General features: G+C 63.6%; 1 protein-coding gene across 2 annotated transcripts in view; it reads right to left on the bottom strand.

Annotated features, from left to right (window-relative positions):
* Positions 1–4,206: 4,206 nt before the first annotated feature.
* COL6A2 (collagen type VI alpha 2 chain) overlaps positions 4,207–15,960 on the bottom strand; it is a 35,232-nt gene continuing 23,478 nt past the window's right edge. Inside the window, exons 13-28 of one of the 2 annotated variants that reach the window (XM_082625627.1) lie at positions 15,675–15,737; positions 15,340–15,429; positions 14,618–14,680; positions 14,014–14,080; positions 13,729–13,787; positions 13,351–13,413; positions 13,036–13,086; positions 12,696–12,731; positions 12,390–12,452; positions 12,227–12,289; positions 12,017–12,052; positions 11,790–11,835; positions 11,292–11,444; positions 10,679–11,131; positions 10,532–10,570; positions 4,207–5,290 (exon numbers count right to left, since the gene is read on the bottom strand). In XM_082625627.1, coding sequence (XP_082481753.1) covers positions 4,692–5,290; positions 10,532–10,570; positions 10,679–11,131; positions 11,292–11,444; positions 11,790–11,835; positions 12,017–12,052; positions 12,227–12,289; positions 12,390–12,452; positions 12,696–12,731; positions 13,036–13,086; positions 13,351–13,413; positions 13,729–13,787; positions 14,014–14,080; positions 14,618–14,680; positions 15,340–15,429; positions 15,675–15,737 — 1,944 coding nt within the window. In that variant the 3' untranslated portion in view covers positions 4,207–4,691. Of the gene's footprint in view, positions 5,291–6,480; positions 7,618–10,531; positions 10,571–10,678; positions 11,132–11,291; positions 11,445–11,789; positions 11,836–12,016; positions 12,053–12,226; positions 12,290–12,389; positions 12,453–12,695; positions 12,732–13,035; positions 13,087–13,350; positions 13,414–13,728; positions 13,788–14,013; positions 14,081–14,617; positions 14,681–15,339; positions 15,430–15,674; positions 15,738–15,960 lie in introns of those variants that run through there. The other variant, XM_082625628.1, reaches the window with a different exon arrangement.

Genomic DNA, 15,960 nt, shown 5'->3' with positions numbered 1-15,960 from the left:
TGCTCCTCTCCCCGGGTCCTGATGCACACACTACTTTGTGTGTTCCCTCCAAGAGTGGAGTCTCGGTTTCCCCCAGTCCTGTCGAAGTCCTGCAATCAAATCCTGCTAGCCTTCAAAGTCTGATTCTCTAGGAATGCCTCCTCCCATTGCCGGACCCCCAGGTTGGGAAGCCTGACATGGGGCTCAGAACCTTCACTCCAATGGGTGGACTTCTGTGGTATAATTGTTCTCCAGTTTGTGAGTCACCCACCCAGTGGTTATGGGATTTGATTTTATTGTGATTGCACCCCTCCTACCATCTCATTGTGGCTTCTCTTTGTCTTTGGATGTGGGGTCTCTTTTTTGGTGAGCTCCAGTGTCTTCCTGTTGATGATTGTTCAGCAGTTAGTTGTGATTCTGGTGCTCTTGCAAGAGGGAGTGAGCGCACGTCCTTCTACTCTGCCATCTTGAACCAATTGCTCCTCTCCAGTTTGATTCTAATTCTGTTTATAATAGCATTTTGGTTACAGAGTCATTTAAAAATTTTTACAGTCAAATTTATTATATATATGCATATCAACTACAGGGAAGGGGAGAAGGATTTAATTACAGTTTTTGTTTCTCTTTTTTCACTGAGAATGCAACTAGGGCCACCACCCCCACTATCCCCACCTGGGTGGGTGCCCTCGTGGGCCCCTCACACCCTGGCCGGAGGTCCTGGCTCAGCCCCTCACCCCTGACCTCCCTGGACAGCAGCAGGCCCAGCCGTGCGAGCACAGGTCCGTCCCTGGCTGCCCGGAGTTGGGGCATGGGGCCTTGGGGGCAGGGAAGGGAGATGGGCCTTTCTGTCTGGGGAGCACAGCTACACCTTGACAGGGTGGTCCTGGTAGAATCTTACTTCCTGATGGAGGCAGCTGAGTACAGGTAGGGTGGGACACAGAGGCTGCCCTGGGAGGGTCAGCTGGGCCTGGTCGGAGCACCAGTCCTGGACCTGGAGGGGGTTGTCCCAGGGGTCTGGGAAGGGCCTCAGGTGCTTGGGGGCAGCCGTGATGGGGACTCACTAAGTCAGGCCCGAGTGGCCACCGTCGAGCTGTGGGACTGTGTCCTGTTGGCCCCGGAGTGGCCTCCTCGTCCTCGCAGCCTCCTTGCTGGGGCTGCAGCTCTGCTTCAACCCCACCTGAGACCTGATGGGGCCCTGCCCCAGCCCTGTCCTGTCATCGCTCTGTCTGGCCCTGCACCCTGCCCAGGCCTTTCTAGGGATGGCTGGAGGCTGAGCCTGTGCCTGGGGAAGTTTGGGGAGGTGACTTTGGGAAGAGACGTTGGTGTAGAGGGGTCAGTGGGAGCACACTGGTGAGGTGGTGTGTGAGGGGTGATGGTGAGAGGTGTTACCATGGGGGAGCTGGCGAGGAGGCCTTAGTGAGGGGTGTGGGTGACAGGTTGCTTGCTACTGAGAGGGTGTTAGTGGGGGGCGTTCTTGTGGGGATGTTAAGAGGTGATGTTTGTGAGTGCATATTTTTGAGGGTATGTTAGTGAAAGGATGTTGGTTTGGGGACTTTGCTGATGAATGTTCGTGAGGGACAGTGTGAGGAGACGCTGGTGGGGAGGCCTTGGTGAGGGGACATTTGTGAGAGGACATGAGTGAAGTGATAATGGTAGAGACAGCGTGAGTGTGACTGTGGGGCCGTTGGTGAGGAAATTGTTGAGGGAGCGTCTGTGAGGGACCCTCCTGGGAGTATATTAGTGAGATGACGTTAGTGAGGAATGCTGGTGAGGGGACATTTCTGAGGGGACACTTCTGAGGGGACACTAGGGGATGTTAGTGTGGGGAACTAGTGAAGGATGTTGGTGAGGAGGCTGGTGACAGGTCGTTACTGAGAGACGCTGTGAAAAGTTATTGAGGGGACACTAGTGTGGGGACAATCGTAAGGGCTTGTTGGTGGGGTAACATTTGTGTGGCCATTGCTGAGTGGTGACCGGATGGTAGTGAGGGGACGTTAATGTGGGACGTTGGTGTGGTGACATTAGAATGTTGACACTGGTGAGGGTCCTGGGTGGCAGGGTGTTTGTGCAGAGATGCTGTTGAGGGGCCTTAGTGTTGGGCTGCTCGTGAGGGGTGTCGCTGTGGGGATGCTGGTGAGGGATGTGCCGCTCCCAGAGGCAGGAGTGTGGCTGCTCCTTTCGGACACTTTGAGGGCCTACACACTCTGGCCTGAGTTTGTCCTTCCTGTGGGGGGTGGAGTTGACAGGCATGACATCTGCCCAGGCTAAGGGACCACCTCGAACACTGTGTCTCGGTCACAGAATAAGGGCGTGTTTCCTCAGTATGAGGACCCATGGCCCTGTGCACACTTTTGAGGCCTGGGGAGTCCGCTGGGCTCCCCCGAGGACTGCACGCTGCTGATGCCTGCACAGCAGCTGTCCCGGGCGGGTTCCATAGCCACTCTGCTGGCTTCCTTCTGTGACCTCGGCCCCAGGTGAGCCCATTTGGGTTCATCTGTGCTGAGTCTCCTTCACTCATGTCCCCTGCTCTCAGGGGACAGGATCCATGTCCGAGGGGGGCTGGGTGGCGGTGAGCAGGCAGAGTGGGGGCCCAGCTGACCCCGGCTGTAGAGGAGGGCCTGAGGGTGTCCCGTGTGTATGACGGAAGGCTCTTACAGGAAAACGCAGAACCCTAACTCAGACACCACACGTGGCAGGGAGTGTGTCTGAGCGTCCCTCCAAGGGGCTGAGGGCTGGGGACGTGGGGCCTCAAGGAACAGCCCTGAGAGGGAGCTGGTGCCCTTGCCCTCCAGGGAGGTCGGAGCCCCAGGGTAGAGCGCGGGGGACACCAGCGTGGCGGGCGCCCTGCAGGTCCCCAAGGTGGCCTGCGCCCTGGAAGGACCCCACCCACCCACTCGCCGGGGTTGTAGGCCGGAGTCACGGAGAGGGACGTCCTTTCTTCTGCAGAGGGGACCCCGTGCAGGGTCCAGCGGGCAGAACTCCAGATCCGTGGAGGGAGGGGCCCCTGCCTCCCCCCCGCCCCCGCCCCCGGGAAGTTCACAGGCGCCAGCCCTGCGGCCTGAGGCCTGGGGCTGCCGAGCTCTCCTTCTCCTGTAGGCGTTTTGTACGGTTCTTTGCAGGGAGGGAGGGGGGCAGAGGAAGAGAAGATACTTGGTGTGACGCCCTGCCTTTCAGCTGCAGGCTGTGTGGGCAGATGACAGGAGAGGCGGAAGTGAGTCAGTCACCCCCAAAGGGGGGTCAACAGGGTGTCCTCGTGTTCTGGGCTGAACTGTGTCCCCCTCCCCCAAATTCTCATGTCCAAGTCCGAGCCCCCAGTACCTCAGAATCTGACCTTATTTGGAAATAGAGACGTTGCAACATCATCTGTAATTAGTTGAGATGAGGTCATCCTGGGCTAGAGCGGGCCCTAATCCAAAATGACTGTGTCCGTGTCCAAAAGGGAAACGTGGCCGCGGAGGAGCAACGCGAGCTGACGCGCCTGGAACGGTCCCTCCCGAGAGCCTTCAGCCGGGGCGCAGCCCTGGGGACACCGGGACTCCGCCGACTGCTAGCCTCCAGGCTGTTGTTGAAGCCCCCAGGTTGAGGTACTTTGTTAGGCCAGGCCCAGCAGACTAAACAGCCTGGGATTTAACAGGGCACTTCCCAGAGGGTGAACTTAAAAGACCTGGGCGTCTGGACAAAAAGTCACTGCGGCTGCCAGAAAAAAAGAGCCTCTCTCGCATTTCTCCCCTGCCTATCTATCCATCATCTATGTATCAATCATCTATCTACTTCTCTCTCACCTGTGTACCTCTCTCTCTATTATCTATATATCAATTATCTATTTTTCTCTCTCTCATCTGTGTAGCTGTCATCTACCATCTACCTGTAACACCTCTCTATCATCTGTCATCTCTTTATCATCTCTCTCTATCCACAAATATCCTCATGCAAACCAGCAAACATCCCTAGAGTGCTCTGGCCCCGTTTTGGGGACATAGTGACACTTCACTGACCAAATACTTTGTTTTCAGCCCAAAGCCAGCTAGACAAAGGTGGATTCCACGGTTGAGGCCATCCAGTCGGTGCCCTTGGGAGTGGGGTGCCTGTAAGGACAGGAGGCCAGGCCCGGCACCCTCTGGGTGCACAGAGCAATCCGGGGGACCCCGGGGTGTGACCAGTCCTGGGGCTTCTGTGAACGGTCTCAGCATCCCCAGTGGCACAGACACTTGGAAGGTGGGGAGCAAGGGGGGTTCGAAGCCTTTATTGGACTGAGGTGTGTGCACACAGGGAGGTGCAGGGTCTGTTGTCACAGCTCAGTCTGATGGGGGAGGTGACACCCAGAGACCTGGGAGCGGGGCCAGGAGGGCTGGCAGAGCGCCTCTGGAGGGCACTCGGCGGAGGACGAGTCTGGGAATGAGGCTGGGCTGAGGGAGGCCAGCCCCAGATGTGCTCCCCGGGAAGCCTCTGGGGCCCCGGGAGGGCACAGAGGGCAGGACAAGGGTGGATGGTGAAGAGGGGCAGTGCGCTCAGGGTGTCCAGGGCTGCGGGATCCCCGGTAGGAGCTGGGGTGGGCGGGGGTCCTCCACTCCTGACTTTACACCCACACGTGGAGAGATTGAGCCCTCAGTGCGCCGGACCTCTCAGGTGGGGTCTGAGTAGCACCACGGACAGGAGGACGGCGCCCGCGGGGCAGGGGTCGCGGGGCTGGTGGTGGGGGCGGGCAGGGGGCGCTAGCAGATCCAGCGGATGAACCTGTCGAAGAAGCCGGGCTGGGCCAGGCTGTCGTAGTCCTTCTCGCGGAAGATGGCGGCCGGGTCGCCCAGGCTGATCTTGGAGAGCACGTCTGCGTCCACGTCGCTGCCCACGGCCACCACGGTGGGCACCACGCTCTGCTTGCGCATGGAGTGCACCGCCTCCTCCAGGCTGTCGTTGCCCGTGACGCCGTCCGTGAGGAACACGAAGTCCAGCTCGGCGTGGCGGCGCGCCCCGGCCCGCGCGCCGCGCACCACCTGGTTGATGGCGTGCACGATGCCCACGCCCACGTGCGAGAAGGAGTTGAGGTAGCGCGCGCTCGCCAGCGCCTCCTGGATGACGGTCAGGTTGGAGGTCAGCGGGAAGGCCACCTGCTGCTCGAGCGGGCCTCCGAACTGCAGCAGCGCCACGCGCGCGTTGAGCGGGTCGTCGTCCCTGCGCGCCAGGGTCAGCCGCCGGGACACCTCCTCCACGAAGCGCCGCGCCTTGTGGAAGTTCTGCTCGCCCAGCCGCTCGGAGCCATCCAGCAGGAAGACGATGTCCACGGGCCGCTGGGTGCACTGGGCCACGTACAGCTCTGGGGGCGAGACGGGGTGGTGCGCGGGCGACCTGGGTGAGGCCCCGCTGCCCCGCCCCAGCCGCGCCCCCCGGGCCACGCCCGCCCCGGCCACGCCCCACGCCCGCCTCTCGGCGCATACCCCACCCACAGGAGCCACTCAGACCGCTGGAGCTTCACTCAAGATCACCGGCGGTCGGGAGCCCTACACAGCACCCGGGACGTGGGTCCAGGCTCCTACCCTGTCTCCCTGGGACCGACATCGTCTCTCCTGGTTGTGCTCCCACCAGGAAATGTCCCCAAACCTGAGGCTGAGGGGTCCCTTTCCACTCTCCCAGAACCATCTCTGCCCAGTGACCTCCTTCAGGCCTCGCGGGCAGGAAGCCAGGGATCAGTAAAGCCCCTTCTTTTGGCCCAAGAATTGGATGCGCCCAAAGGACCACGGTCCATGGGGAGTAGGGGTGGGAGAGAGAGGTGTCATCACACCTGTGATTGTGCACAAAGACCTCATGGAGATCCCCAGACGCAAGGACCCACCTCTGGAGGCTGGGCTGTATCTCTCCCAGCCCTGGGAGCATCAGGGAGAGAAGGGGCCTGTGTCCCCTCGACTGGCCCAGGCTTTGGTGGGCAGTGGGCACAGGTGTGGCCAGACCCCTGTGGCAGCCCGGGTGACTCCCTGTTACCTGAGACCCTTGCCCTCATCCGGGCAGTCACCAGCCCAGGACATGCTGGACAGTGTGAGGGCAAGGCTGCCACCAGGGCTGAGGCTGGGCCTCTGAGGGACGTGGGCGCCTCTGCACAGCCTGAAAGCCCGCTCCGAGCGGGACCACAGGCTGGGTCTCCGTCCAGCAACGCGCAGCCAAGCCCCTCGCCCAAGGCACTGCTGAGATCTCAGCTCTAACGGCCGACGGGGCTCGGCAGGGGCGGGGCTGGTCCCCCCTCTTGGGTCCAGCTCCTCAGCCCCATGGGCATCCTCCTGACCTGGGCAGGAGAGGACTCCGTTCACAGCCCAGGCGTGCTGACCCAGGGCCGGGAGCACAGGGATCCCATCAGAAGGGGGTCCTGACCTGTGGCACCAACCACGAGGGGCTCAGGATCCTGCTTGGGCCCCGCAGGCACCAGGTGCCCCCCTGCATGGGCAACCCCCGAGGTCCAGGAGAGCAAGCAGTTCACCCCAGCAAGTCGCTGACCACAGCACACATTCACACTCCTTGTTTTTCAGCTTTTATAGAATGCATGAGATGCGCTCACAGCACCTGAAGGACACTCTTGGGTGTGTCGCCTGCAGCACTGGGCTACCCACGGAGGAGCGAGTGTTTCTGGCAGATTTTCTTTTTTTTAAAGGAGCTTATTTATATGGCAGCGCAGCTGAAGAGCAGCTTTGGCTTTAAACCCACAGAGCTGGAGCTGGAGCTGGAGCTGAAACCGCCCAGCGAATTCCCCGTGTGCCCCTGGGCCTCTAAGTCCCTGCGGTCAGTCAGAAACGCAGGGACTGCTGGTTTGGGGGTGGTTCTCAATGTATCAACCAGGGGGACGAGAGAAGCGCACAAGGGGTGACCTGGGCACAGAGGCCAGAGGTGAAGCCGGGAGTTGGGGCTGTTCATGAGGCTCTGGTCTTCCCTCTTTCTTTTTGGCGAAATAATGGCCCCCAAGAGATGCCTACGTCCTAATCCTGGAGCCTGTGACTATGACCTAATATGGCAAAAGGACTTCGCAGATGGAATTCAGTTAATAATTCCCTTGAAACGGGGAGACCCTCCTGGATTATCCAGCCCTAAATGCCACCACAAGTGTCCCTGTAGGAGGGAGGCTGGGGCAGGGCGGGGTGGGGGGAAGGGGAGAGGCCATGTGTCCACAGAAGCAGAGACGGAGCTGGAGAGGCAGGAAGGGCCCTCCCTTAGAGGCCCAGAGGCCGCGCGGCCCTGGGACACCTTGCTTTTGGACTTCTGGCCTCCAGACCAAGAGAACAGCTTCCTGCTGTCTTCAGCCCTGCAGTGTAAGGTAGGCAGCCCCTGGGAGCTACTGCAGCCGGTGGGGCCACACCCCGTGGGCTCAGCAGAGCGCCAGCACGGTCTCAGGGTCCCCCACGATGTCCCTGTGCACCAGCTTAAAGGCATCAATGAACAGGTCCATCCAGTCCTGCCGCTCGCCTCCTGTGGCGAACTTGGCCCTCTCCGCGGTGTAGACCAGCACAGCCACCAGCCTGGAGTAGGCGGCTGGGTCCTGTGTGACCTCCGTGGCGTTTAGCAACTGTTGGATCAGGGGGATGGTCCTGGGGAAGGAGGCGTCCGGGCCCTCTTCCGTGCGGAGGAAGGTGACCGGGGGCTCGCCGCCAGGCCGCGGTCCATCTGCGGGGGATTCCAGAGAAGTCTTTCAGGGACTTGGTCGGCGTGATCGGGGCTCCAGCCGCCTCTCTCCTCTGAGACGAGGAGGGACCGAGAGCTCAGCAAGGGGGTCAGATGAGGAGCCGGGGAGGCTGCAGCTCCGCCGTGGTCAGCACGGGGCGCCAAGGCGAAACAAATGGGGCTTTGGGGAGCCCGGAGGAGACGGGGAGCGGAAGCTCGAGAACTGCAAGACTCCTGGCACAGATGGCTGCTGAGACTAACCAGGTTCTGGCGGCCCTGCCCTGGGACGACCCCAGCCCCTTAAAATGCTCAGCACTACTGGACAACTTCCTGCCTGTTCCAGCCCCGCCTGTGATAGGCAGCTGGGCCCCCTGAGCCCCTCTCAGGGCGGTTTCTCCAGCGGCTTGTGTACAAATCCTCCTCCGCCCTTCACCTTCAGACATAAACCTCCCCACCCTGTGCCGTTGCCCTGAGGACCAGGGAGCAAACGCTCAGTGCGCCCCACGCTCTCCCCGTCCCGTCCCGTCCCGTCCCGGGGGAGGTCAGAGCCTACCCTCTGGGCCCCTCGCTCCAGGTGCACCACGGCCTCCGGTCCGCAGGGTGCCTCGGGCACGTCCAGTTAGCTCGCCCGGGTGGCCTGGCCTCACGGCCCCAGCCCTGCCCTGCGCCCTGCCTTTGGGGCGCCCAGCCTTCCGGAGCCTCCTGCCTTGGTGTGGGGAGCAGGGCTCAGGGCTCAGGGCTCAGGGCTCCCTGGCTCTCCCCCTCCCGCAGCAGCTGTCGCGCACGAAGACCTGCCTTGGCCGCCTTTCACTGGTGTCCGCCTTTGTTTCTCTTTGACAGCCTCGTGGTTCTGCCCCAGTTGAGAGGCCCCCCTGGCTTGGTCCAAGCCCAGATGTGGCTGAGCCTCTGGGTGGAAGGGGCCATTTGGCCCAGTAGGTCAGGGCTGTGCCAGAGCAGGCAGCGTCCACCCAGCGCCCCATTTGCTCAGCCCTCAGCGAGCGTGCCAGAGTCCACTCGTGTCAAGGAGGTCATGTGTAAATGCACATTCTGTAGTTACGTCTACTTTCTTCCCTTCTGGTCACAATGTCTAATTTACTTGGAAATTTCAAATCGCTTTAAAGGAGAATGAGATTGTGAGTTTAGCAGAGTGGGGACTTAGGAGAACGGGGAAGGGTCCCTAAGGGGGCTGTTCCTGTTCACTGTCAGGTCCTGGAGGCTCAGGGGAAGTGAGATCACCAGCATTACTCTAGCATCCAAACCAAAAACATCACACGAAAGGGCATGACAGCCCCAGATCTCTCACAAACACAGATGCAAAAATCCCCAATAAACTATTAGCAATCAACTCTAACAATATGTATGCATTACACATCATGGCCAAGTGGGATCTATCCCAGGTCTTGGAAGGCTGGTTCAGCGCTCAAAGCTCCATGAACATAACCCATCACACCAGCAAGCTAAAGAGGAAAAACCACCTGATCGTATCAACAGGTGCAGAAAAAGCATCTGACAAAATCCCGCACTTGTTCACGACAGACTCTCAGTACCTAGCAATGGGGGGCCACCCTCAGCTCGATAAGGAACATCTACAGAGACCCTCAGCGGACTCCCCCATGGTGAGAAATTCACAGCTTCCCCAGCAAAATCACTGCTGGGCCCTGGCACCAGGGGCTGGGTCAGGTTTCTGCCCTCGAGGGGCCAAGCTGACCACGGGACCCGCACCCTGGGAGGAGTCAGGCGCCCTGAGGGCAGGGGCACAGACCAGGGGTTAATTGGGTCTCTGCGTGGACCCCACCCACCCCCTTTAGCCCCCGGGGGAGACTGGGCTTGGCGCTATTGGGCCAGCCTCTGGGGTTTGGGGTGGCTCTGGGCGCCACACACAACCGTCTTCAGCTGACTCTGGGGACCCCAGGCCCAGGCCGTCTCTGGGATGACCCCACAGCTTGCCAACGGCCATGGCATAGTCACTGGTGCAATCTCGGCGAGCACTTCCTTGGAAGTTCTCTGTTAGAGTAAGTGTGTGGACCCCTGTCCCCAACTCAACACGGTCCCTTACCTCAGGCGGCCTTGGTGCCTTTGAACCTGCCCGGGGCCCCCTGACGCCCGGGAGGAGCCTGCCGGGACACTGACCTCGCGGCAGACACGGATGTGGACGCAGGCCCCAAGGTTCCCATCAGTGTTGGACCTGCCAACAGTCCAGCCCGACTCACCCTGCCCCCTGCCTGCTGCGGAGGCCCCACCACCCAGAGCCGGCCCCGGGGGCCCCTCCGAGGCAGCAGAAGGATGCCCAGAGGAGCTGGTCGACGCATCCCGCCCCTTCCCCGCCCCGAGGGACCCCTTGGGGGCAGCCTCCGTGGGTCCCCAGCCCCCAGCCTCCCACTCTAGTGCAACCACGTAGGGCTCGAGGCGCGGCCCCCTAAACACGTCTGCTCCGGAGGGAAGAGCAAACCCCAGCCGCCAGGCAGCAGCTCAGGGCGTCAGGGCAGAGGCCCACTCTGCAGCTGCCCCCGTGGCTGTGGATGTGTTCGCCTCCCTGAGGGTTTAAGACCAGCCATTTCACTTACTGGATCCAGGGCTTCCGCCTGCAGGAGCCGGGCGGCCCTGGGGTGTCTGTGCCGCTGGGCACCTCAGCCCACGAGGCCGTGAATCTGTGTTCCAGACCAGCGGCCCGAGAGCTTAGCGCACCCCCTCCCCACGTGCGCCAGGTGGGTGGGGTGGCCGAGCGACTCCAGATGTCAACTGCACCCCGAGCCCCCTCCTCGGAAGTGCCGGGGTCCCGGAGGCCAGGCCACCGCGGGTCTGGAATCCGAGGCTTCTCGCTGAGGTGGCTGCAGCGGCAATTCCTAGGGTCCCTGCACGGCCCTACCCCCCGCCCTGGCTGCCGGCTTGCCCGGGGGGCCAGCGGCGCCCACGTTACCTGTTTGGCAGGGAAGGTCCGGGCACACGATCTGGGGGTCTAGGAGAGAGCACAAGAGGCGGGGGTCCCGGTGGCTCCCTTGGAGGCCTGCGGAGACCTGGCCCCGCCCCGGCCGCACGCCCCGCCCCTCCGCTCCCGCGGACTCACCCGGGCACAGCACGTCCTCCATGTCGTCGATGAACTTCTCGGCCACCAGGTCAGAGAAGAGCGTCATGTTGCGCACCTGCTGCGGCTTGTCGCAGGCGATGGAGTACAGGTTCTCGCTCTCGTGCTTCTCGTGGAACATGTCCCCGATGCCGATGGCCGTCACCGTCACGTCGTGGTTGCACAGCGCCCGCAGGTTGAGGTCGTCGTCGCGGGGGTCGTGGCGGCCGTCCGTGATGACCACCGCGAACACGCGGGTCTTCTGGCGCCGGCTCTCCTTGATGAGCTGGTTGTAGGCGAACTTGAGGGCCGAGGGCGTCCAGGTGCCACCCGCGATCCACTCAAGGTTCTTGACGGCCTCCTTGAAGCTGGACAGTGAGTCGATGCGCTCGTCGTCCAGCTGGATGGCCTCGAAGGTGCCGTCGTGGCTGTACTGCACGACGCCCACGCGGGTCCCTGCGGGTGGGCGCGGGCGTGAGGGCGGCCCTCGGCAGAGCTAGGACGCCTCCCGTGGATTTCTATCCGGACCTCAGGCATCCTGCGGCCCCTCTGCTCAAGAATGCGGCCTGGCGCCCCCTGCCCTGCCGGACCCCCACCCCACTGCGGTGCCGCTGACCCGTCTCCGACTTGGGGTCCTTGGCGATGGCGCCCAGCCTGTTGACCACGTTGATGACGAAGTTCTTCTCCAGCGTGAAGTTGGTGTAGCCGATGCTCTCGGAGCTGTCGATGACGAACACCACGTCCAGAGCGCCACAGCGCTTCTCACAGTCTGCGGGGGGCGGGATGAGCGTGCGGGGCGGGGTGAGCGGGGGCGTGGCGAACGGAGGGCGTGGCGAGCAGGCGGGGAGGGGTGAGCGTGCGGGGCGGGGTGAGCGGCGAGCGGAGGGCGGGGCGAGCAGGTGGGGAGGGTCGAGCGGAGGGGCGGGCGGGTGACAGCGCTGATCCCCGGCCCAGGGAGACAGCCTAAAACCCCAGGGGCGTGCAGCCAGGTGCACCGTGGGAAACACTGAACGTGAGCGGGAGGGGAGGACTCGGATGGATGACCCTGACCCCGGGACAAGAGCCCCCAAGGACACAAGTGTCCCAGTCCAGCCTCGTGGGGGCCGCGACTCACCACAGCACCCGCACGTCTCCCTCACGTAGGTCATGACGTCGCACTCCTGTGACACAGCGGGGTCAGCCCCCAGCCCAGAGCGCAAACCCTGGGGAGGGGCTGGAAGCGCTTCTATAGGAAGCCTGTGGCCCCTGCCCGCCTCCTGCTCTGACCTCACCCCTGCTGACCTGCCCTTCAGATTTTTAGGAGGGAGGAGGACCCTGAGTCCCACCCCGACTGACACCTACCGTGAGGCCGGGGTCTCCTGGGGGGCCAGGCTCTCCCTGGAAGGAGGAAGGGTATCAGTGAGAGGTGACACCTGTCATGGCCGAGGCTGGGAGGGCTGGACTTGTTCTCACGCGGCCACTCCAGGACCCCTGCATGGTTCGGGGTGCCTGTTGGCCTGGCTGGCCCAGGGACTGTGGCTCGAGGGCCAAAGGGATGGGCGACTGACCTACCTCGGGTCCTGGCGCTCCTCTCTGCCCCCGCGGGCCTGGCTCACCAGGGGGACCAGGGTCTGCCTGAGAAGGAAGAGGGCATGTGGGCTCCGGCAGTACCTTGGGTGGTCCCCCCACGCGGCCCTGCGCCGGGCAACCGTCAACAGGGAGCAAAGGTACTCACAGGCTCGCCCTTCTGGCCTTTCTTCCCGGGTTCTCCTTTGGACCCAAAGTCACCTCTGCCCCCCTGTGACACAGGACACCCGTGTTAATAACGCAGAGAGCTTGGCAGCTGGCACTGCTCCCCTGCCGTCCCCCAGCCCTCCAGGGATCTGCCCAAGAGGGACACGCCTTTTCAGGAGGAACCTGTACTCGGCAGTGCGGGGCGGTCAGATGCAGCCCCACACGGCGGCATTTCAGGGCGCGGCCTGCCCCCACCAGCAGAGCTCAGCACGGAGGCCCGCTGCACAGACCACCCCGCGGTACGTACCTCGGGGCCGCGGGGGCCAGGCTCGCCTTTCTCTCCCTGGGAAGCAAGCACAGGGGTCACTCAGCACTGGGCCGAGGGCTGATGGCCGTGCAGCCCCCTCCCTTCCCTGACGGGTGGGCTTGGGTATCGAAATCTGTACAGAGCCACAGAGGCTATGGGAGAATGTTTGATTCCCAAGGGACCTGCCTCTGCTCTTGATGGTCCCCCCCACCGCGACCCCAGCCTCACCCTGGGCCCGGCGGGGGGCCCTGGCAGGAACTAGCAGGAACCTTCCAGTCAGTGGAAGGCCCTCCCGACAGTGCCCACCCCTCCCCCTGTCCCTGGCCCCCCCAGGACTTACAGGTGCTCCTCGGGGTCCCGGGTAGCTGAAGCCAGGCCTGCCGGGGTCTCCCTGGGGGGACACGGGAGAACAGTCAGGGCAGGGCCAGTGAAAAAGGTGGAGACTGAGTCAGTCGGCCTGGACTGGGGGTGGGTGGGCAGGGCCCACCTTGGGAGGACACGCCACCCCTGAGGGTGAGAACACGGGCTGGGGTGGGAGGGTGCTGCCCAGGCCCCTGATGCCCTCCCTCACCGAGGGGGCGGAGCCAGCATGCTCCCGGCAGCCTTACTCAGGAGCCCTGGCCCATCCTGCCTGCTGGGTGGGGAGGGGGCATACCTTGGGGCCAGGCTGTCCCGAGTCTCCGCGGGGGCCAGCGTCCCCAGGGTCTCCCCGAGATCCCTGAGGGAAGAAAGGAAGCAGGGAGTCGGCACGGACGGGGCTGACCTCATCCAGCTCTGACCCCCAGGCAGCATCGCTGCCCTGCAGGGCTGGCCATCCTGAGGGTCTCTCCTCTGCGTGCCACGTCCCAGCTCCCCCTGGCACACCCCCTGCCTGGTAAAGCCTGATCCCTCAGGGCAGGATGAGGGTGTGAGGTGCGTGGGGGCCCCTGGCTCACTGTCCCGCTGCCCAGGTTTACTGTGCGGACAGTATCCTGCCTGCCCACGGACAGGAGGACGCAAAGCCATGGGCCCTCCCAGGCGTCCTGCTACTGACCTGCTTCCCGGGCTCTCCAACAGTCCCCTGGGGACCTCTGGGTCCAGGTAAACCTCGGTCTCCCTGGAAAGAAAAGAGACGAGGGCGCTTCAGAGACACTGCTGCCATTCACTGTGGACTTCGGCGAGGGCGGGGGCCCTGCTGCCCTCCAAGAGGTCCTTAGGCCTGACCCCAGTGGCCCCAGGCAGGGTCTGCAGGGCAGAGGGCAGGAGAGGGGCAGGGGGCCCTGGCGGTGCCACCCCAGGAGCGTATGTGGCCTCTGTGGCTGCCCACCCGCTGCCCCACTTGCCTTGGCTCCTTTGTTGCCAACCTCTCCAGCCAGGCCCCGGGGCCCCTCAGGGCCAGGGTCCCCCTGTGGGAAGACAGGCCAGGTTAGTCTGGGGGAGGTGAGGAGAGGGGATCATGAGCTCCCCAGACGGTGGAGGGTGGTGCTGGAACAGCAGGCCTGCCCGCTCAGCCTCATGAAGCAGGGCAGTCCCAGAGGAAGGAGCCCCTCCTTTGAGACCTTCCCCCACATCTCACAGGGAAATGGCTGCCCTTGGATTTCACCACAAAGACAAAGACCTCCTGCGCCAGCTACAGGAGCACACGTGTGCGGGGGGGACGCTGGGGGGTGAAGCAGTGCACAGCTTGCCCAGCTGTGCATGGCGTGCACGGAACTGTCCTTGCCCAGGCCTCTCATCAGGGAGCGCCTCCTGCTCTCCCAGACCCTGCAGGGAGCGCCCGCTGACGGTCAGGCGCCGGGGGTTGCCTTTGTTCTCCTAGGTGGACCGTGGAGGGGGTGTTGGTCATCCCTCGTCACAGGGGCTCCACTGGCACCACGGTGAGACTCCAGTGTAGACACAGACACGGCAGACAGCGCCCGAGGCTCCCCCGTGCGGACACTCACCTTCTCGCCCTTGGGGCCATCGCTGCCTGGGCTGCCCTTGGTTCCAGGGTCTCCCCTGCGCCCCTGCAGAGAACAGGCACGTGGGAGTGTGGGGTTCCAGGGTGGGAGCCCCACTGGAACCCCATATGGACTCTGGCTGTGGGGTCTGGGGGCCCCTCCAGAGGGCCTCAGCCTAGACCCTGTCCTCTGCTGGGTCGGTTTGGTCCCAGACGAGGATTTAGGAAATGACGGGGCCTGGTGAGCTTGTAAGTCCGGGAGTGCAGGTGACGTGACTGGGACCGAGCTTGGACCAGCTCTTCGTGAAGTGCCTCTGTTCCCTTTGGATCGGGATGCGTCCCCTCTGGGGGTCAGCCCTGGGACTGGGCTCCACCCACCCCGTGGCAGGACCCTCAGGGATGGCTGGGTGGAGTTGCCGTGTGGACCTGCAGAGTGTGTGCCTGGGTCTAGGTTGAGCCCTCGGGGGCTCCTGCCAGGGGGGCAAGGTGGGACCCCGGGGCCACTTAATGGGCACCGAGCGTCCGGCAGGGGCGTGCCTGGGCCCCGCAAGCCACTCCTCAGCAGCCCTCTGTGGCGGCTGCTGTGCGGGGGCCAGTAGGCTCAGATGGAGAGGCCGGAGGACTCTGGGCTCACAGAGGCCCAGAGCAGCGCGCGCCGAGGCAGCCCTGCGGGAGGGTGCGGCAGGCTGGCCAGGGTGCCCAGGGCCTGTGGGTAGGTGAACTCACGGGCTCGCCTTTGGGGCCTCGGGGCCCAGGCCCACCCTTGGCTCCTTTCAGGCCGGGACTTCCTGGGGCTCCGGTGTTGCCTTGGTAGCCCTGCGGGGAAGAGAGAGCTCAGCTACCTGCCCAGACGGGCAGATGGCTGTGGGCGTGGCCCAGCCCGTGCGGACGCATGCCTGCCGTCTCCGGTGGGGCCGTGTCTCCCTCACGGTGTGGTGCGCTGTCACCTGGCAGCAGGGACAGAGAGGCTGGGGGCGCTCAGGGCCCAGGGCTGGCCTGCCTGCCCACCCCCCACCATGGGGCACCACGGAGTGTGGCCGGAGCCCGCCGGGAGCACTTGCCTTGCTTCCTTTTGCCCCGTTTTCCCCCAGGGGCCCTCTGCGTCCGGGGCGGCCAGGGTCCCCCTGGAAAGGTTTGGAGAAATCAGCCTCGTGCCCTTCAGGTGCCAGCAGTGGGTCAGGACCCCGGCGGGGCTGGGGGTGCATGCTTCCCCTCCCGTGTCTGTGGAGCACGTCCCCCTGTGTGGGCACCCACGGCCCCCTGCCCGGTTTGCAGGGCCAGGGCCTCTCTGCTGGGCGTCTCGGCCCAGTGCTGCAGGCAGGGAGAAGGCCCCCAGGAGGGTGGCGA

This window comes from Mesoplodon mirus, assembly GCF_964341445.2.
Source record: "Mesoplodon mirus genome assembly, chromosome: 6".
NCBI lineage: Eukaryota > Metazoa > Chordata > Mammalia > Artiodactyla > Ziphiidae > Mesoplodon > Mesoplodon mirus.
Note: the sequence above shows the minus strand (reverse complement) of the source record. Positions and strands in the feature narration are given on the sequence as shown.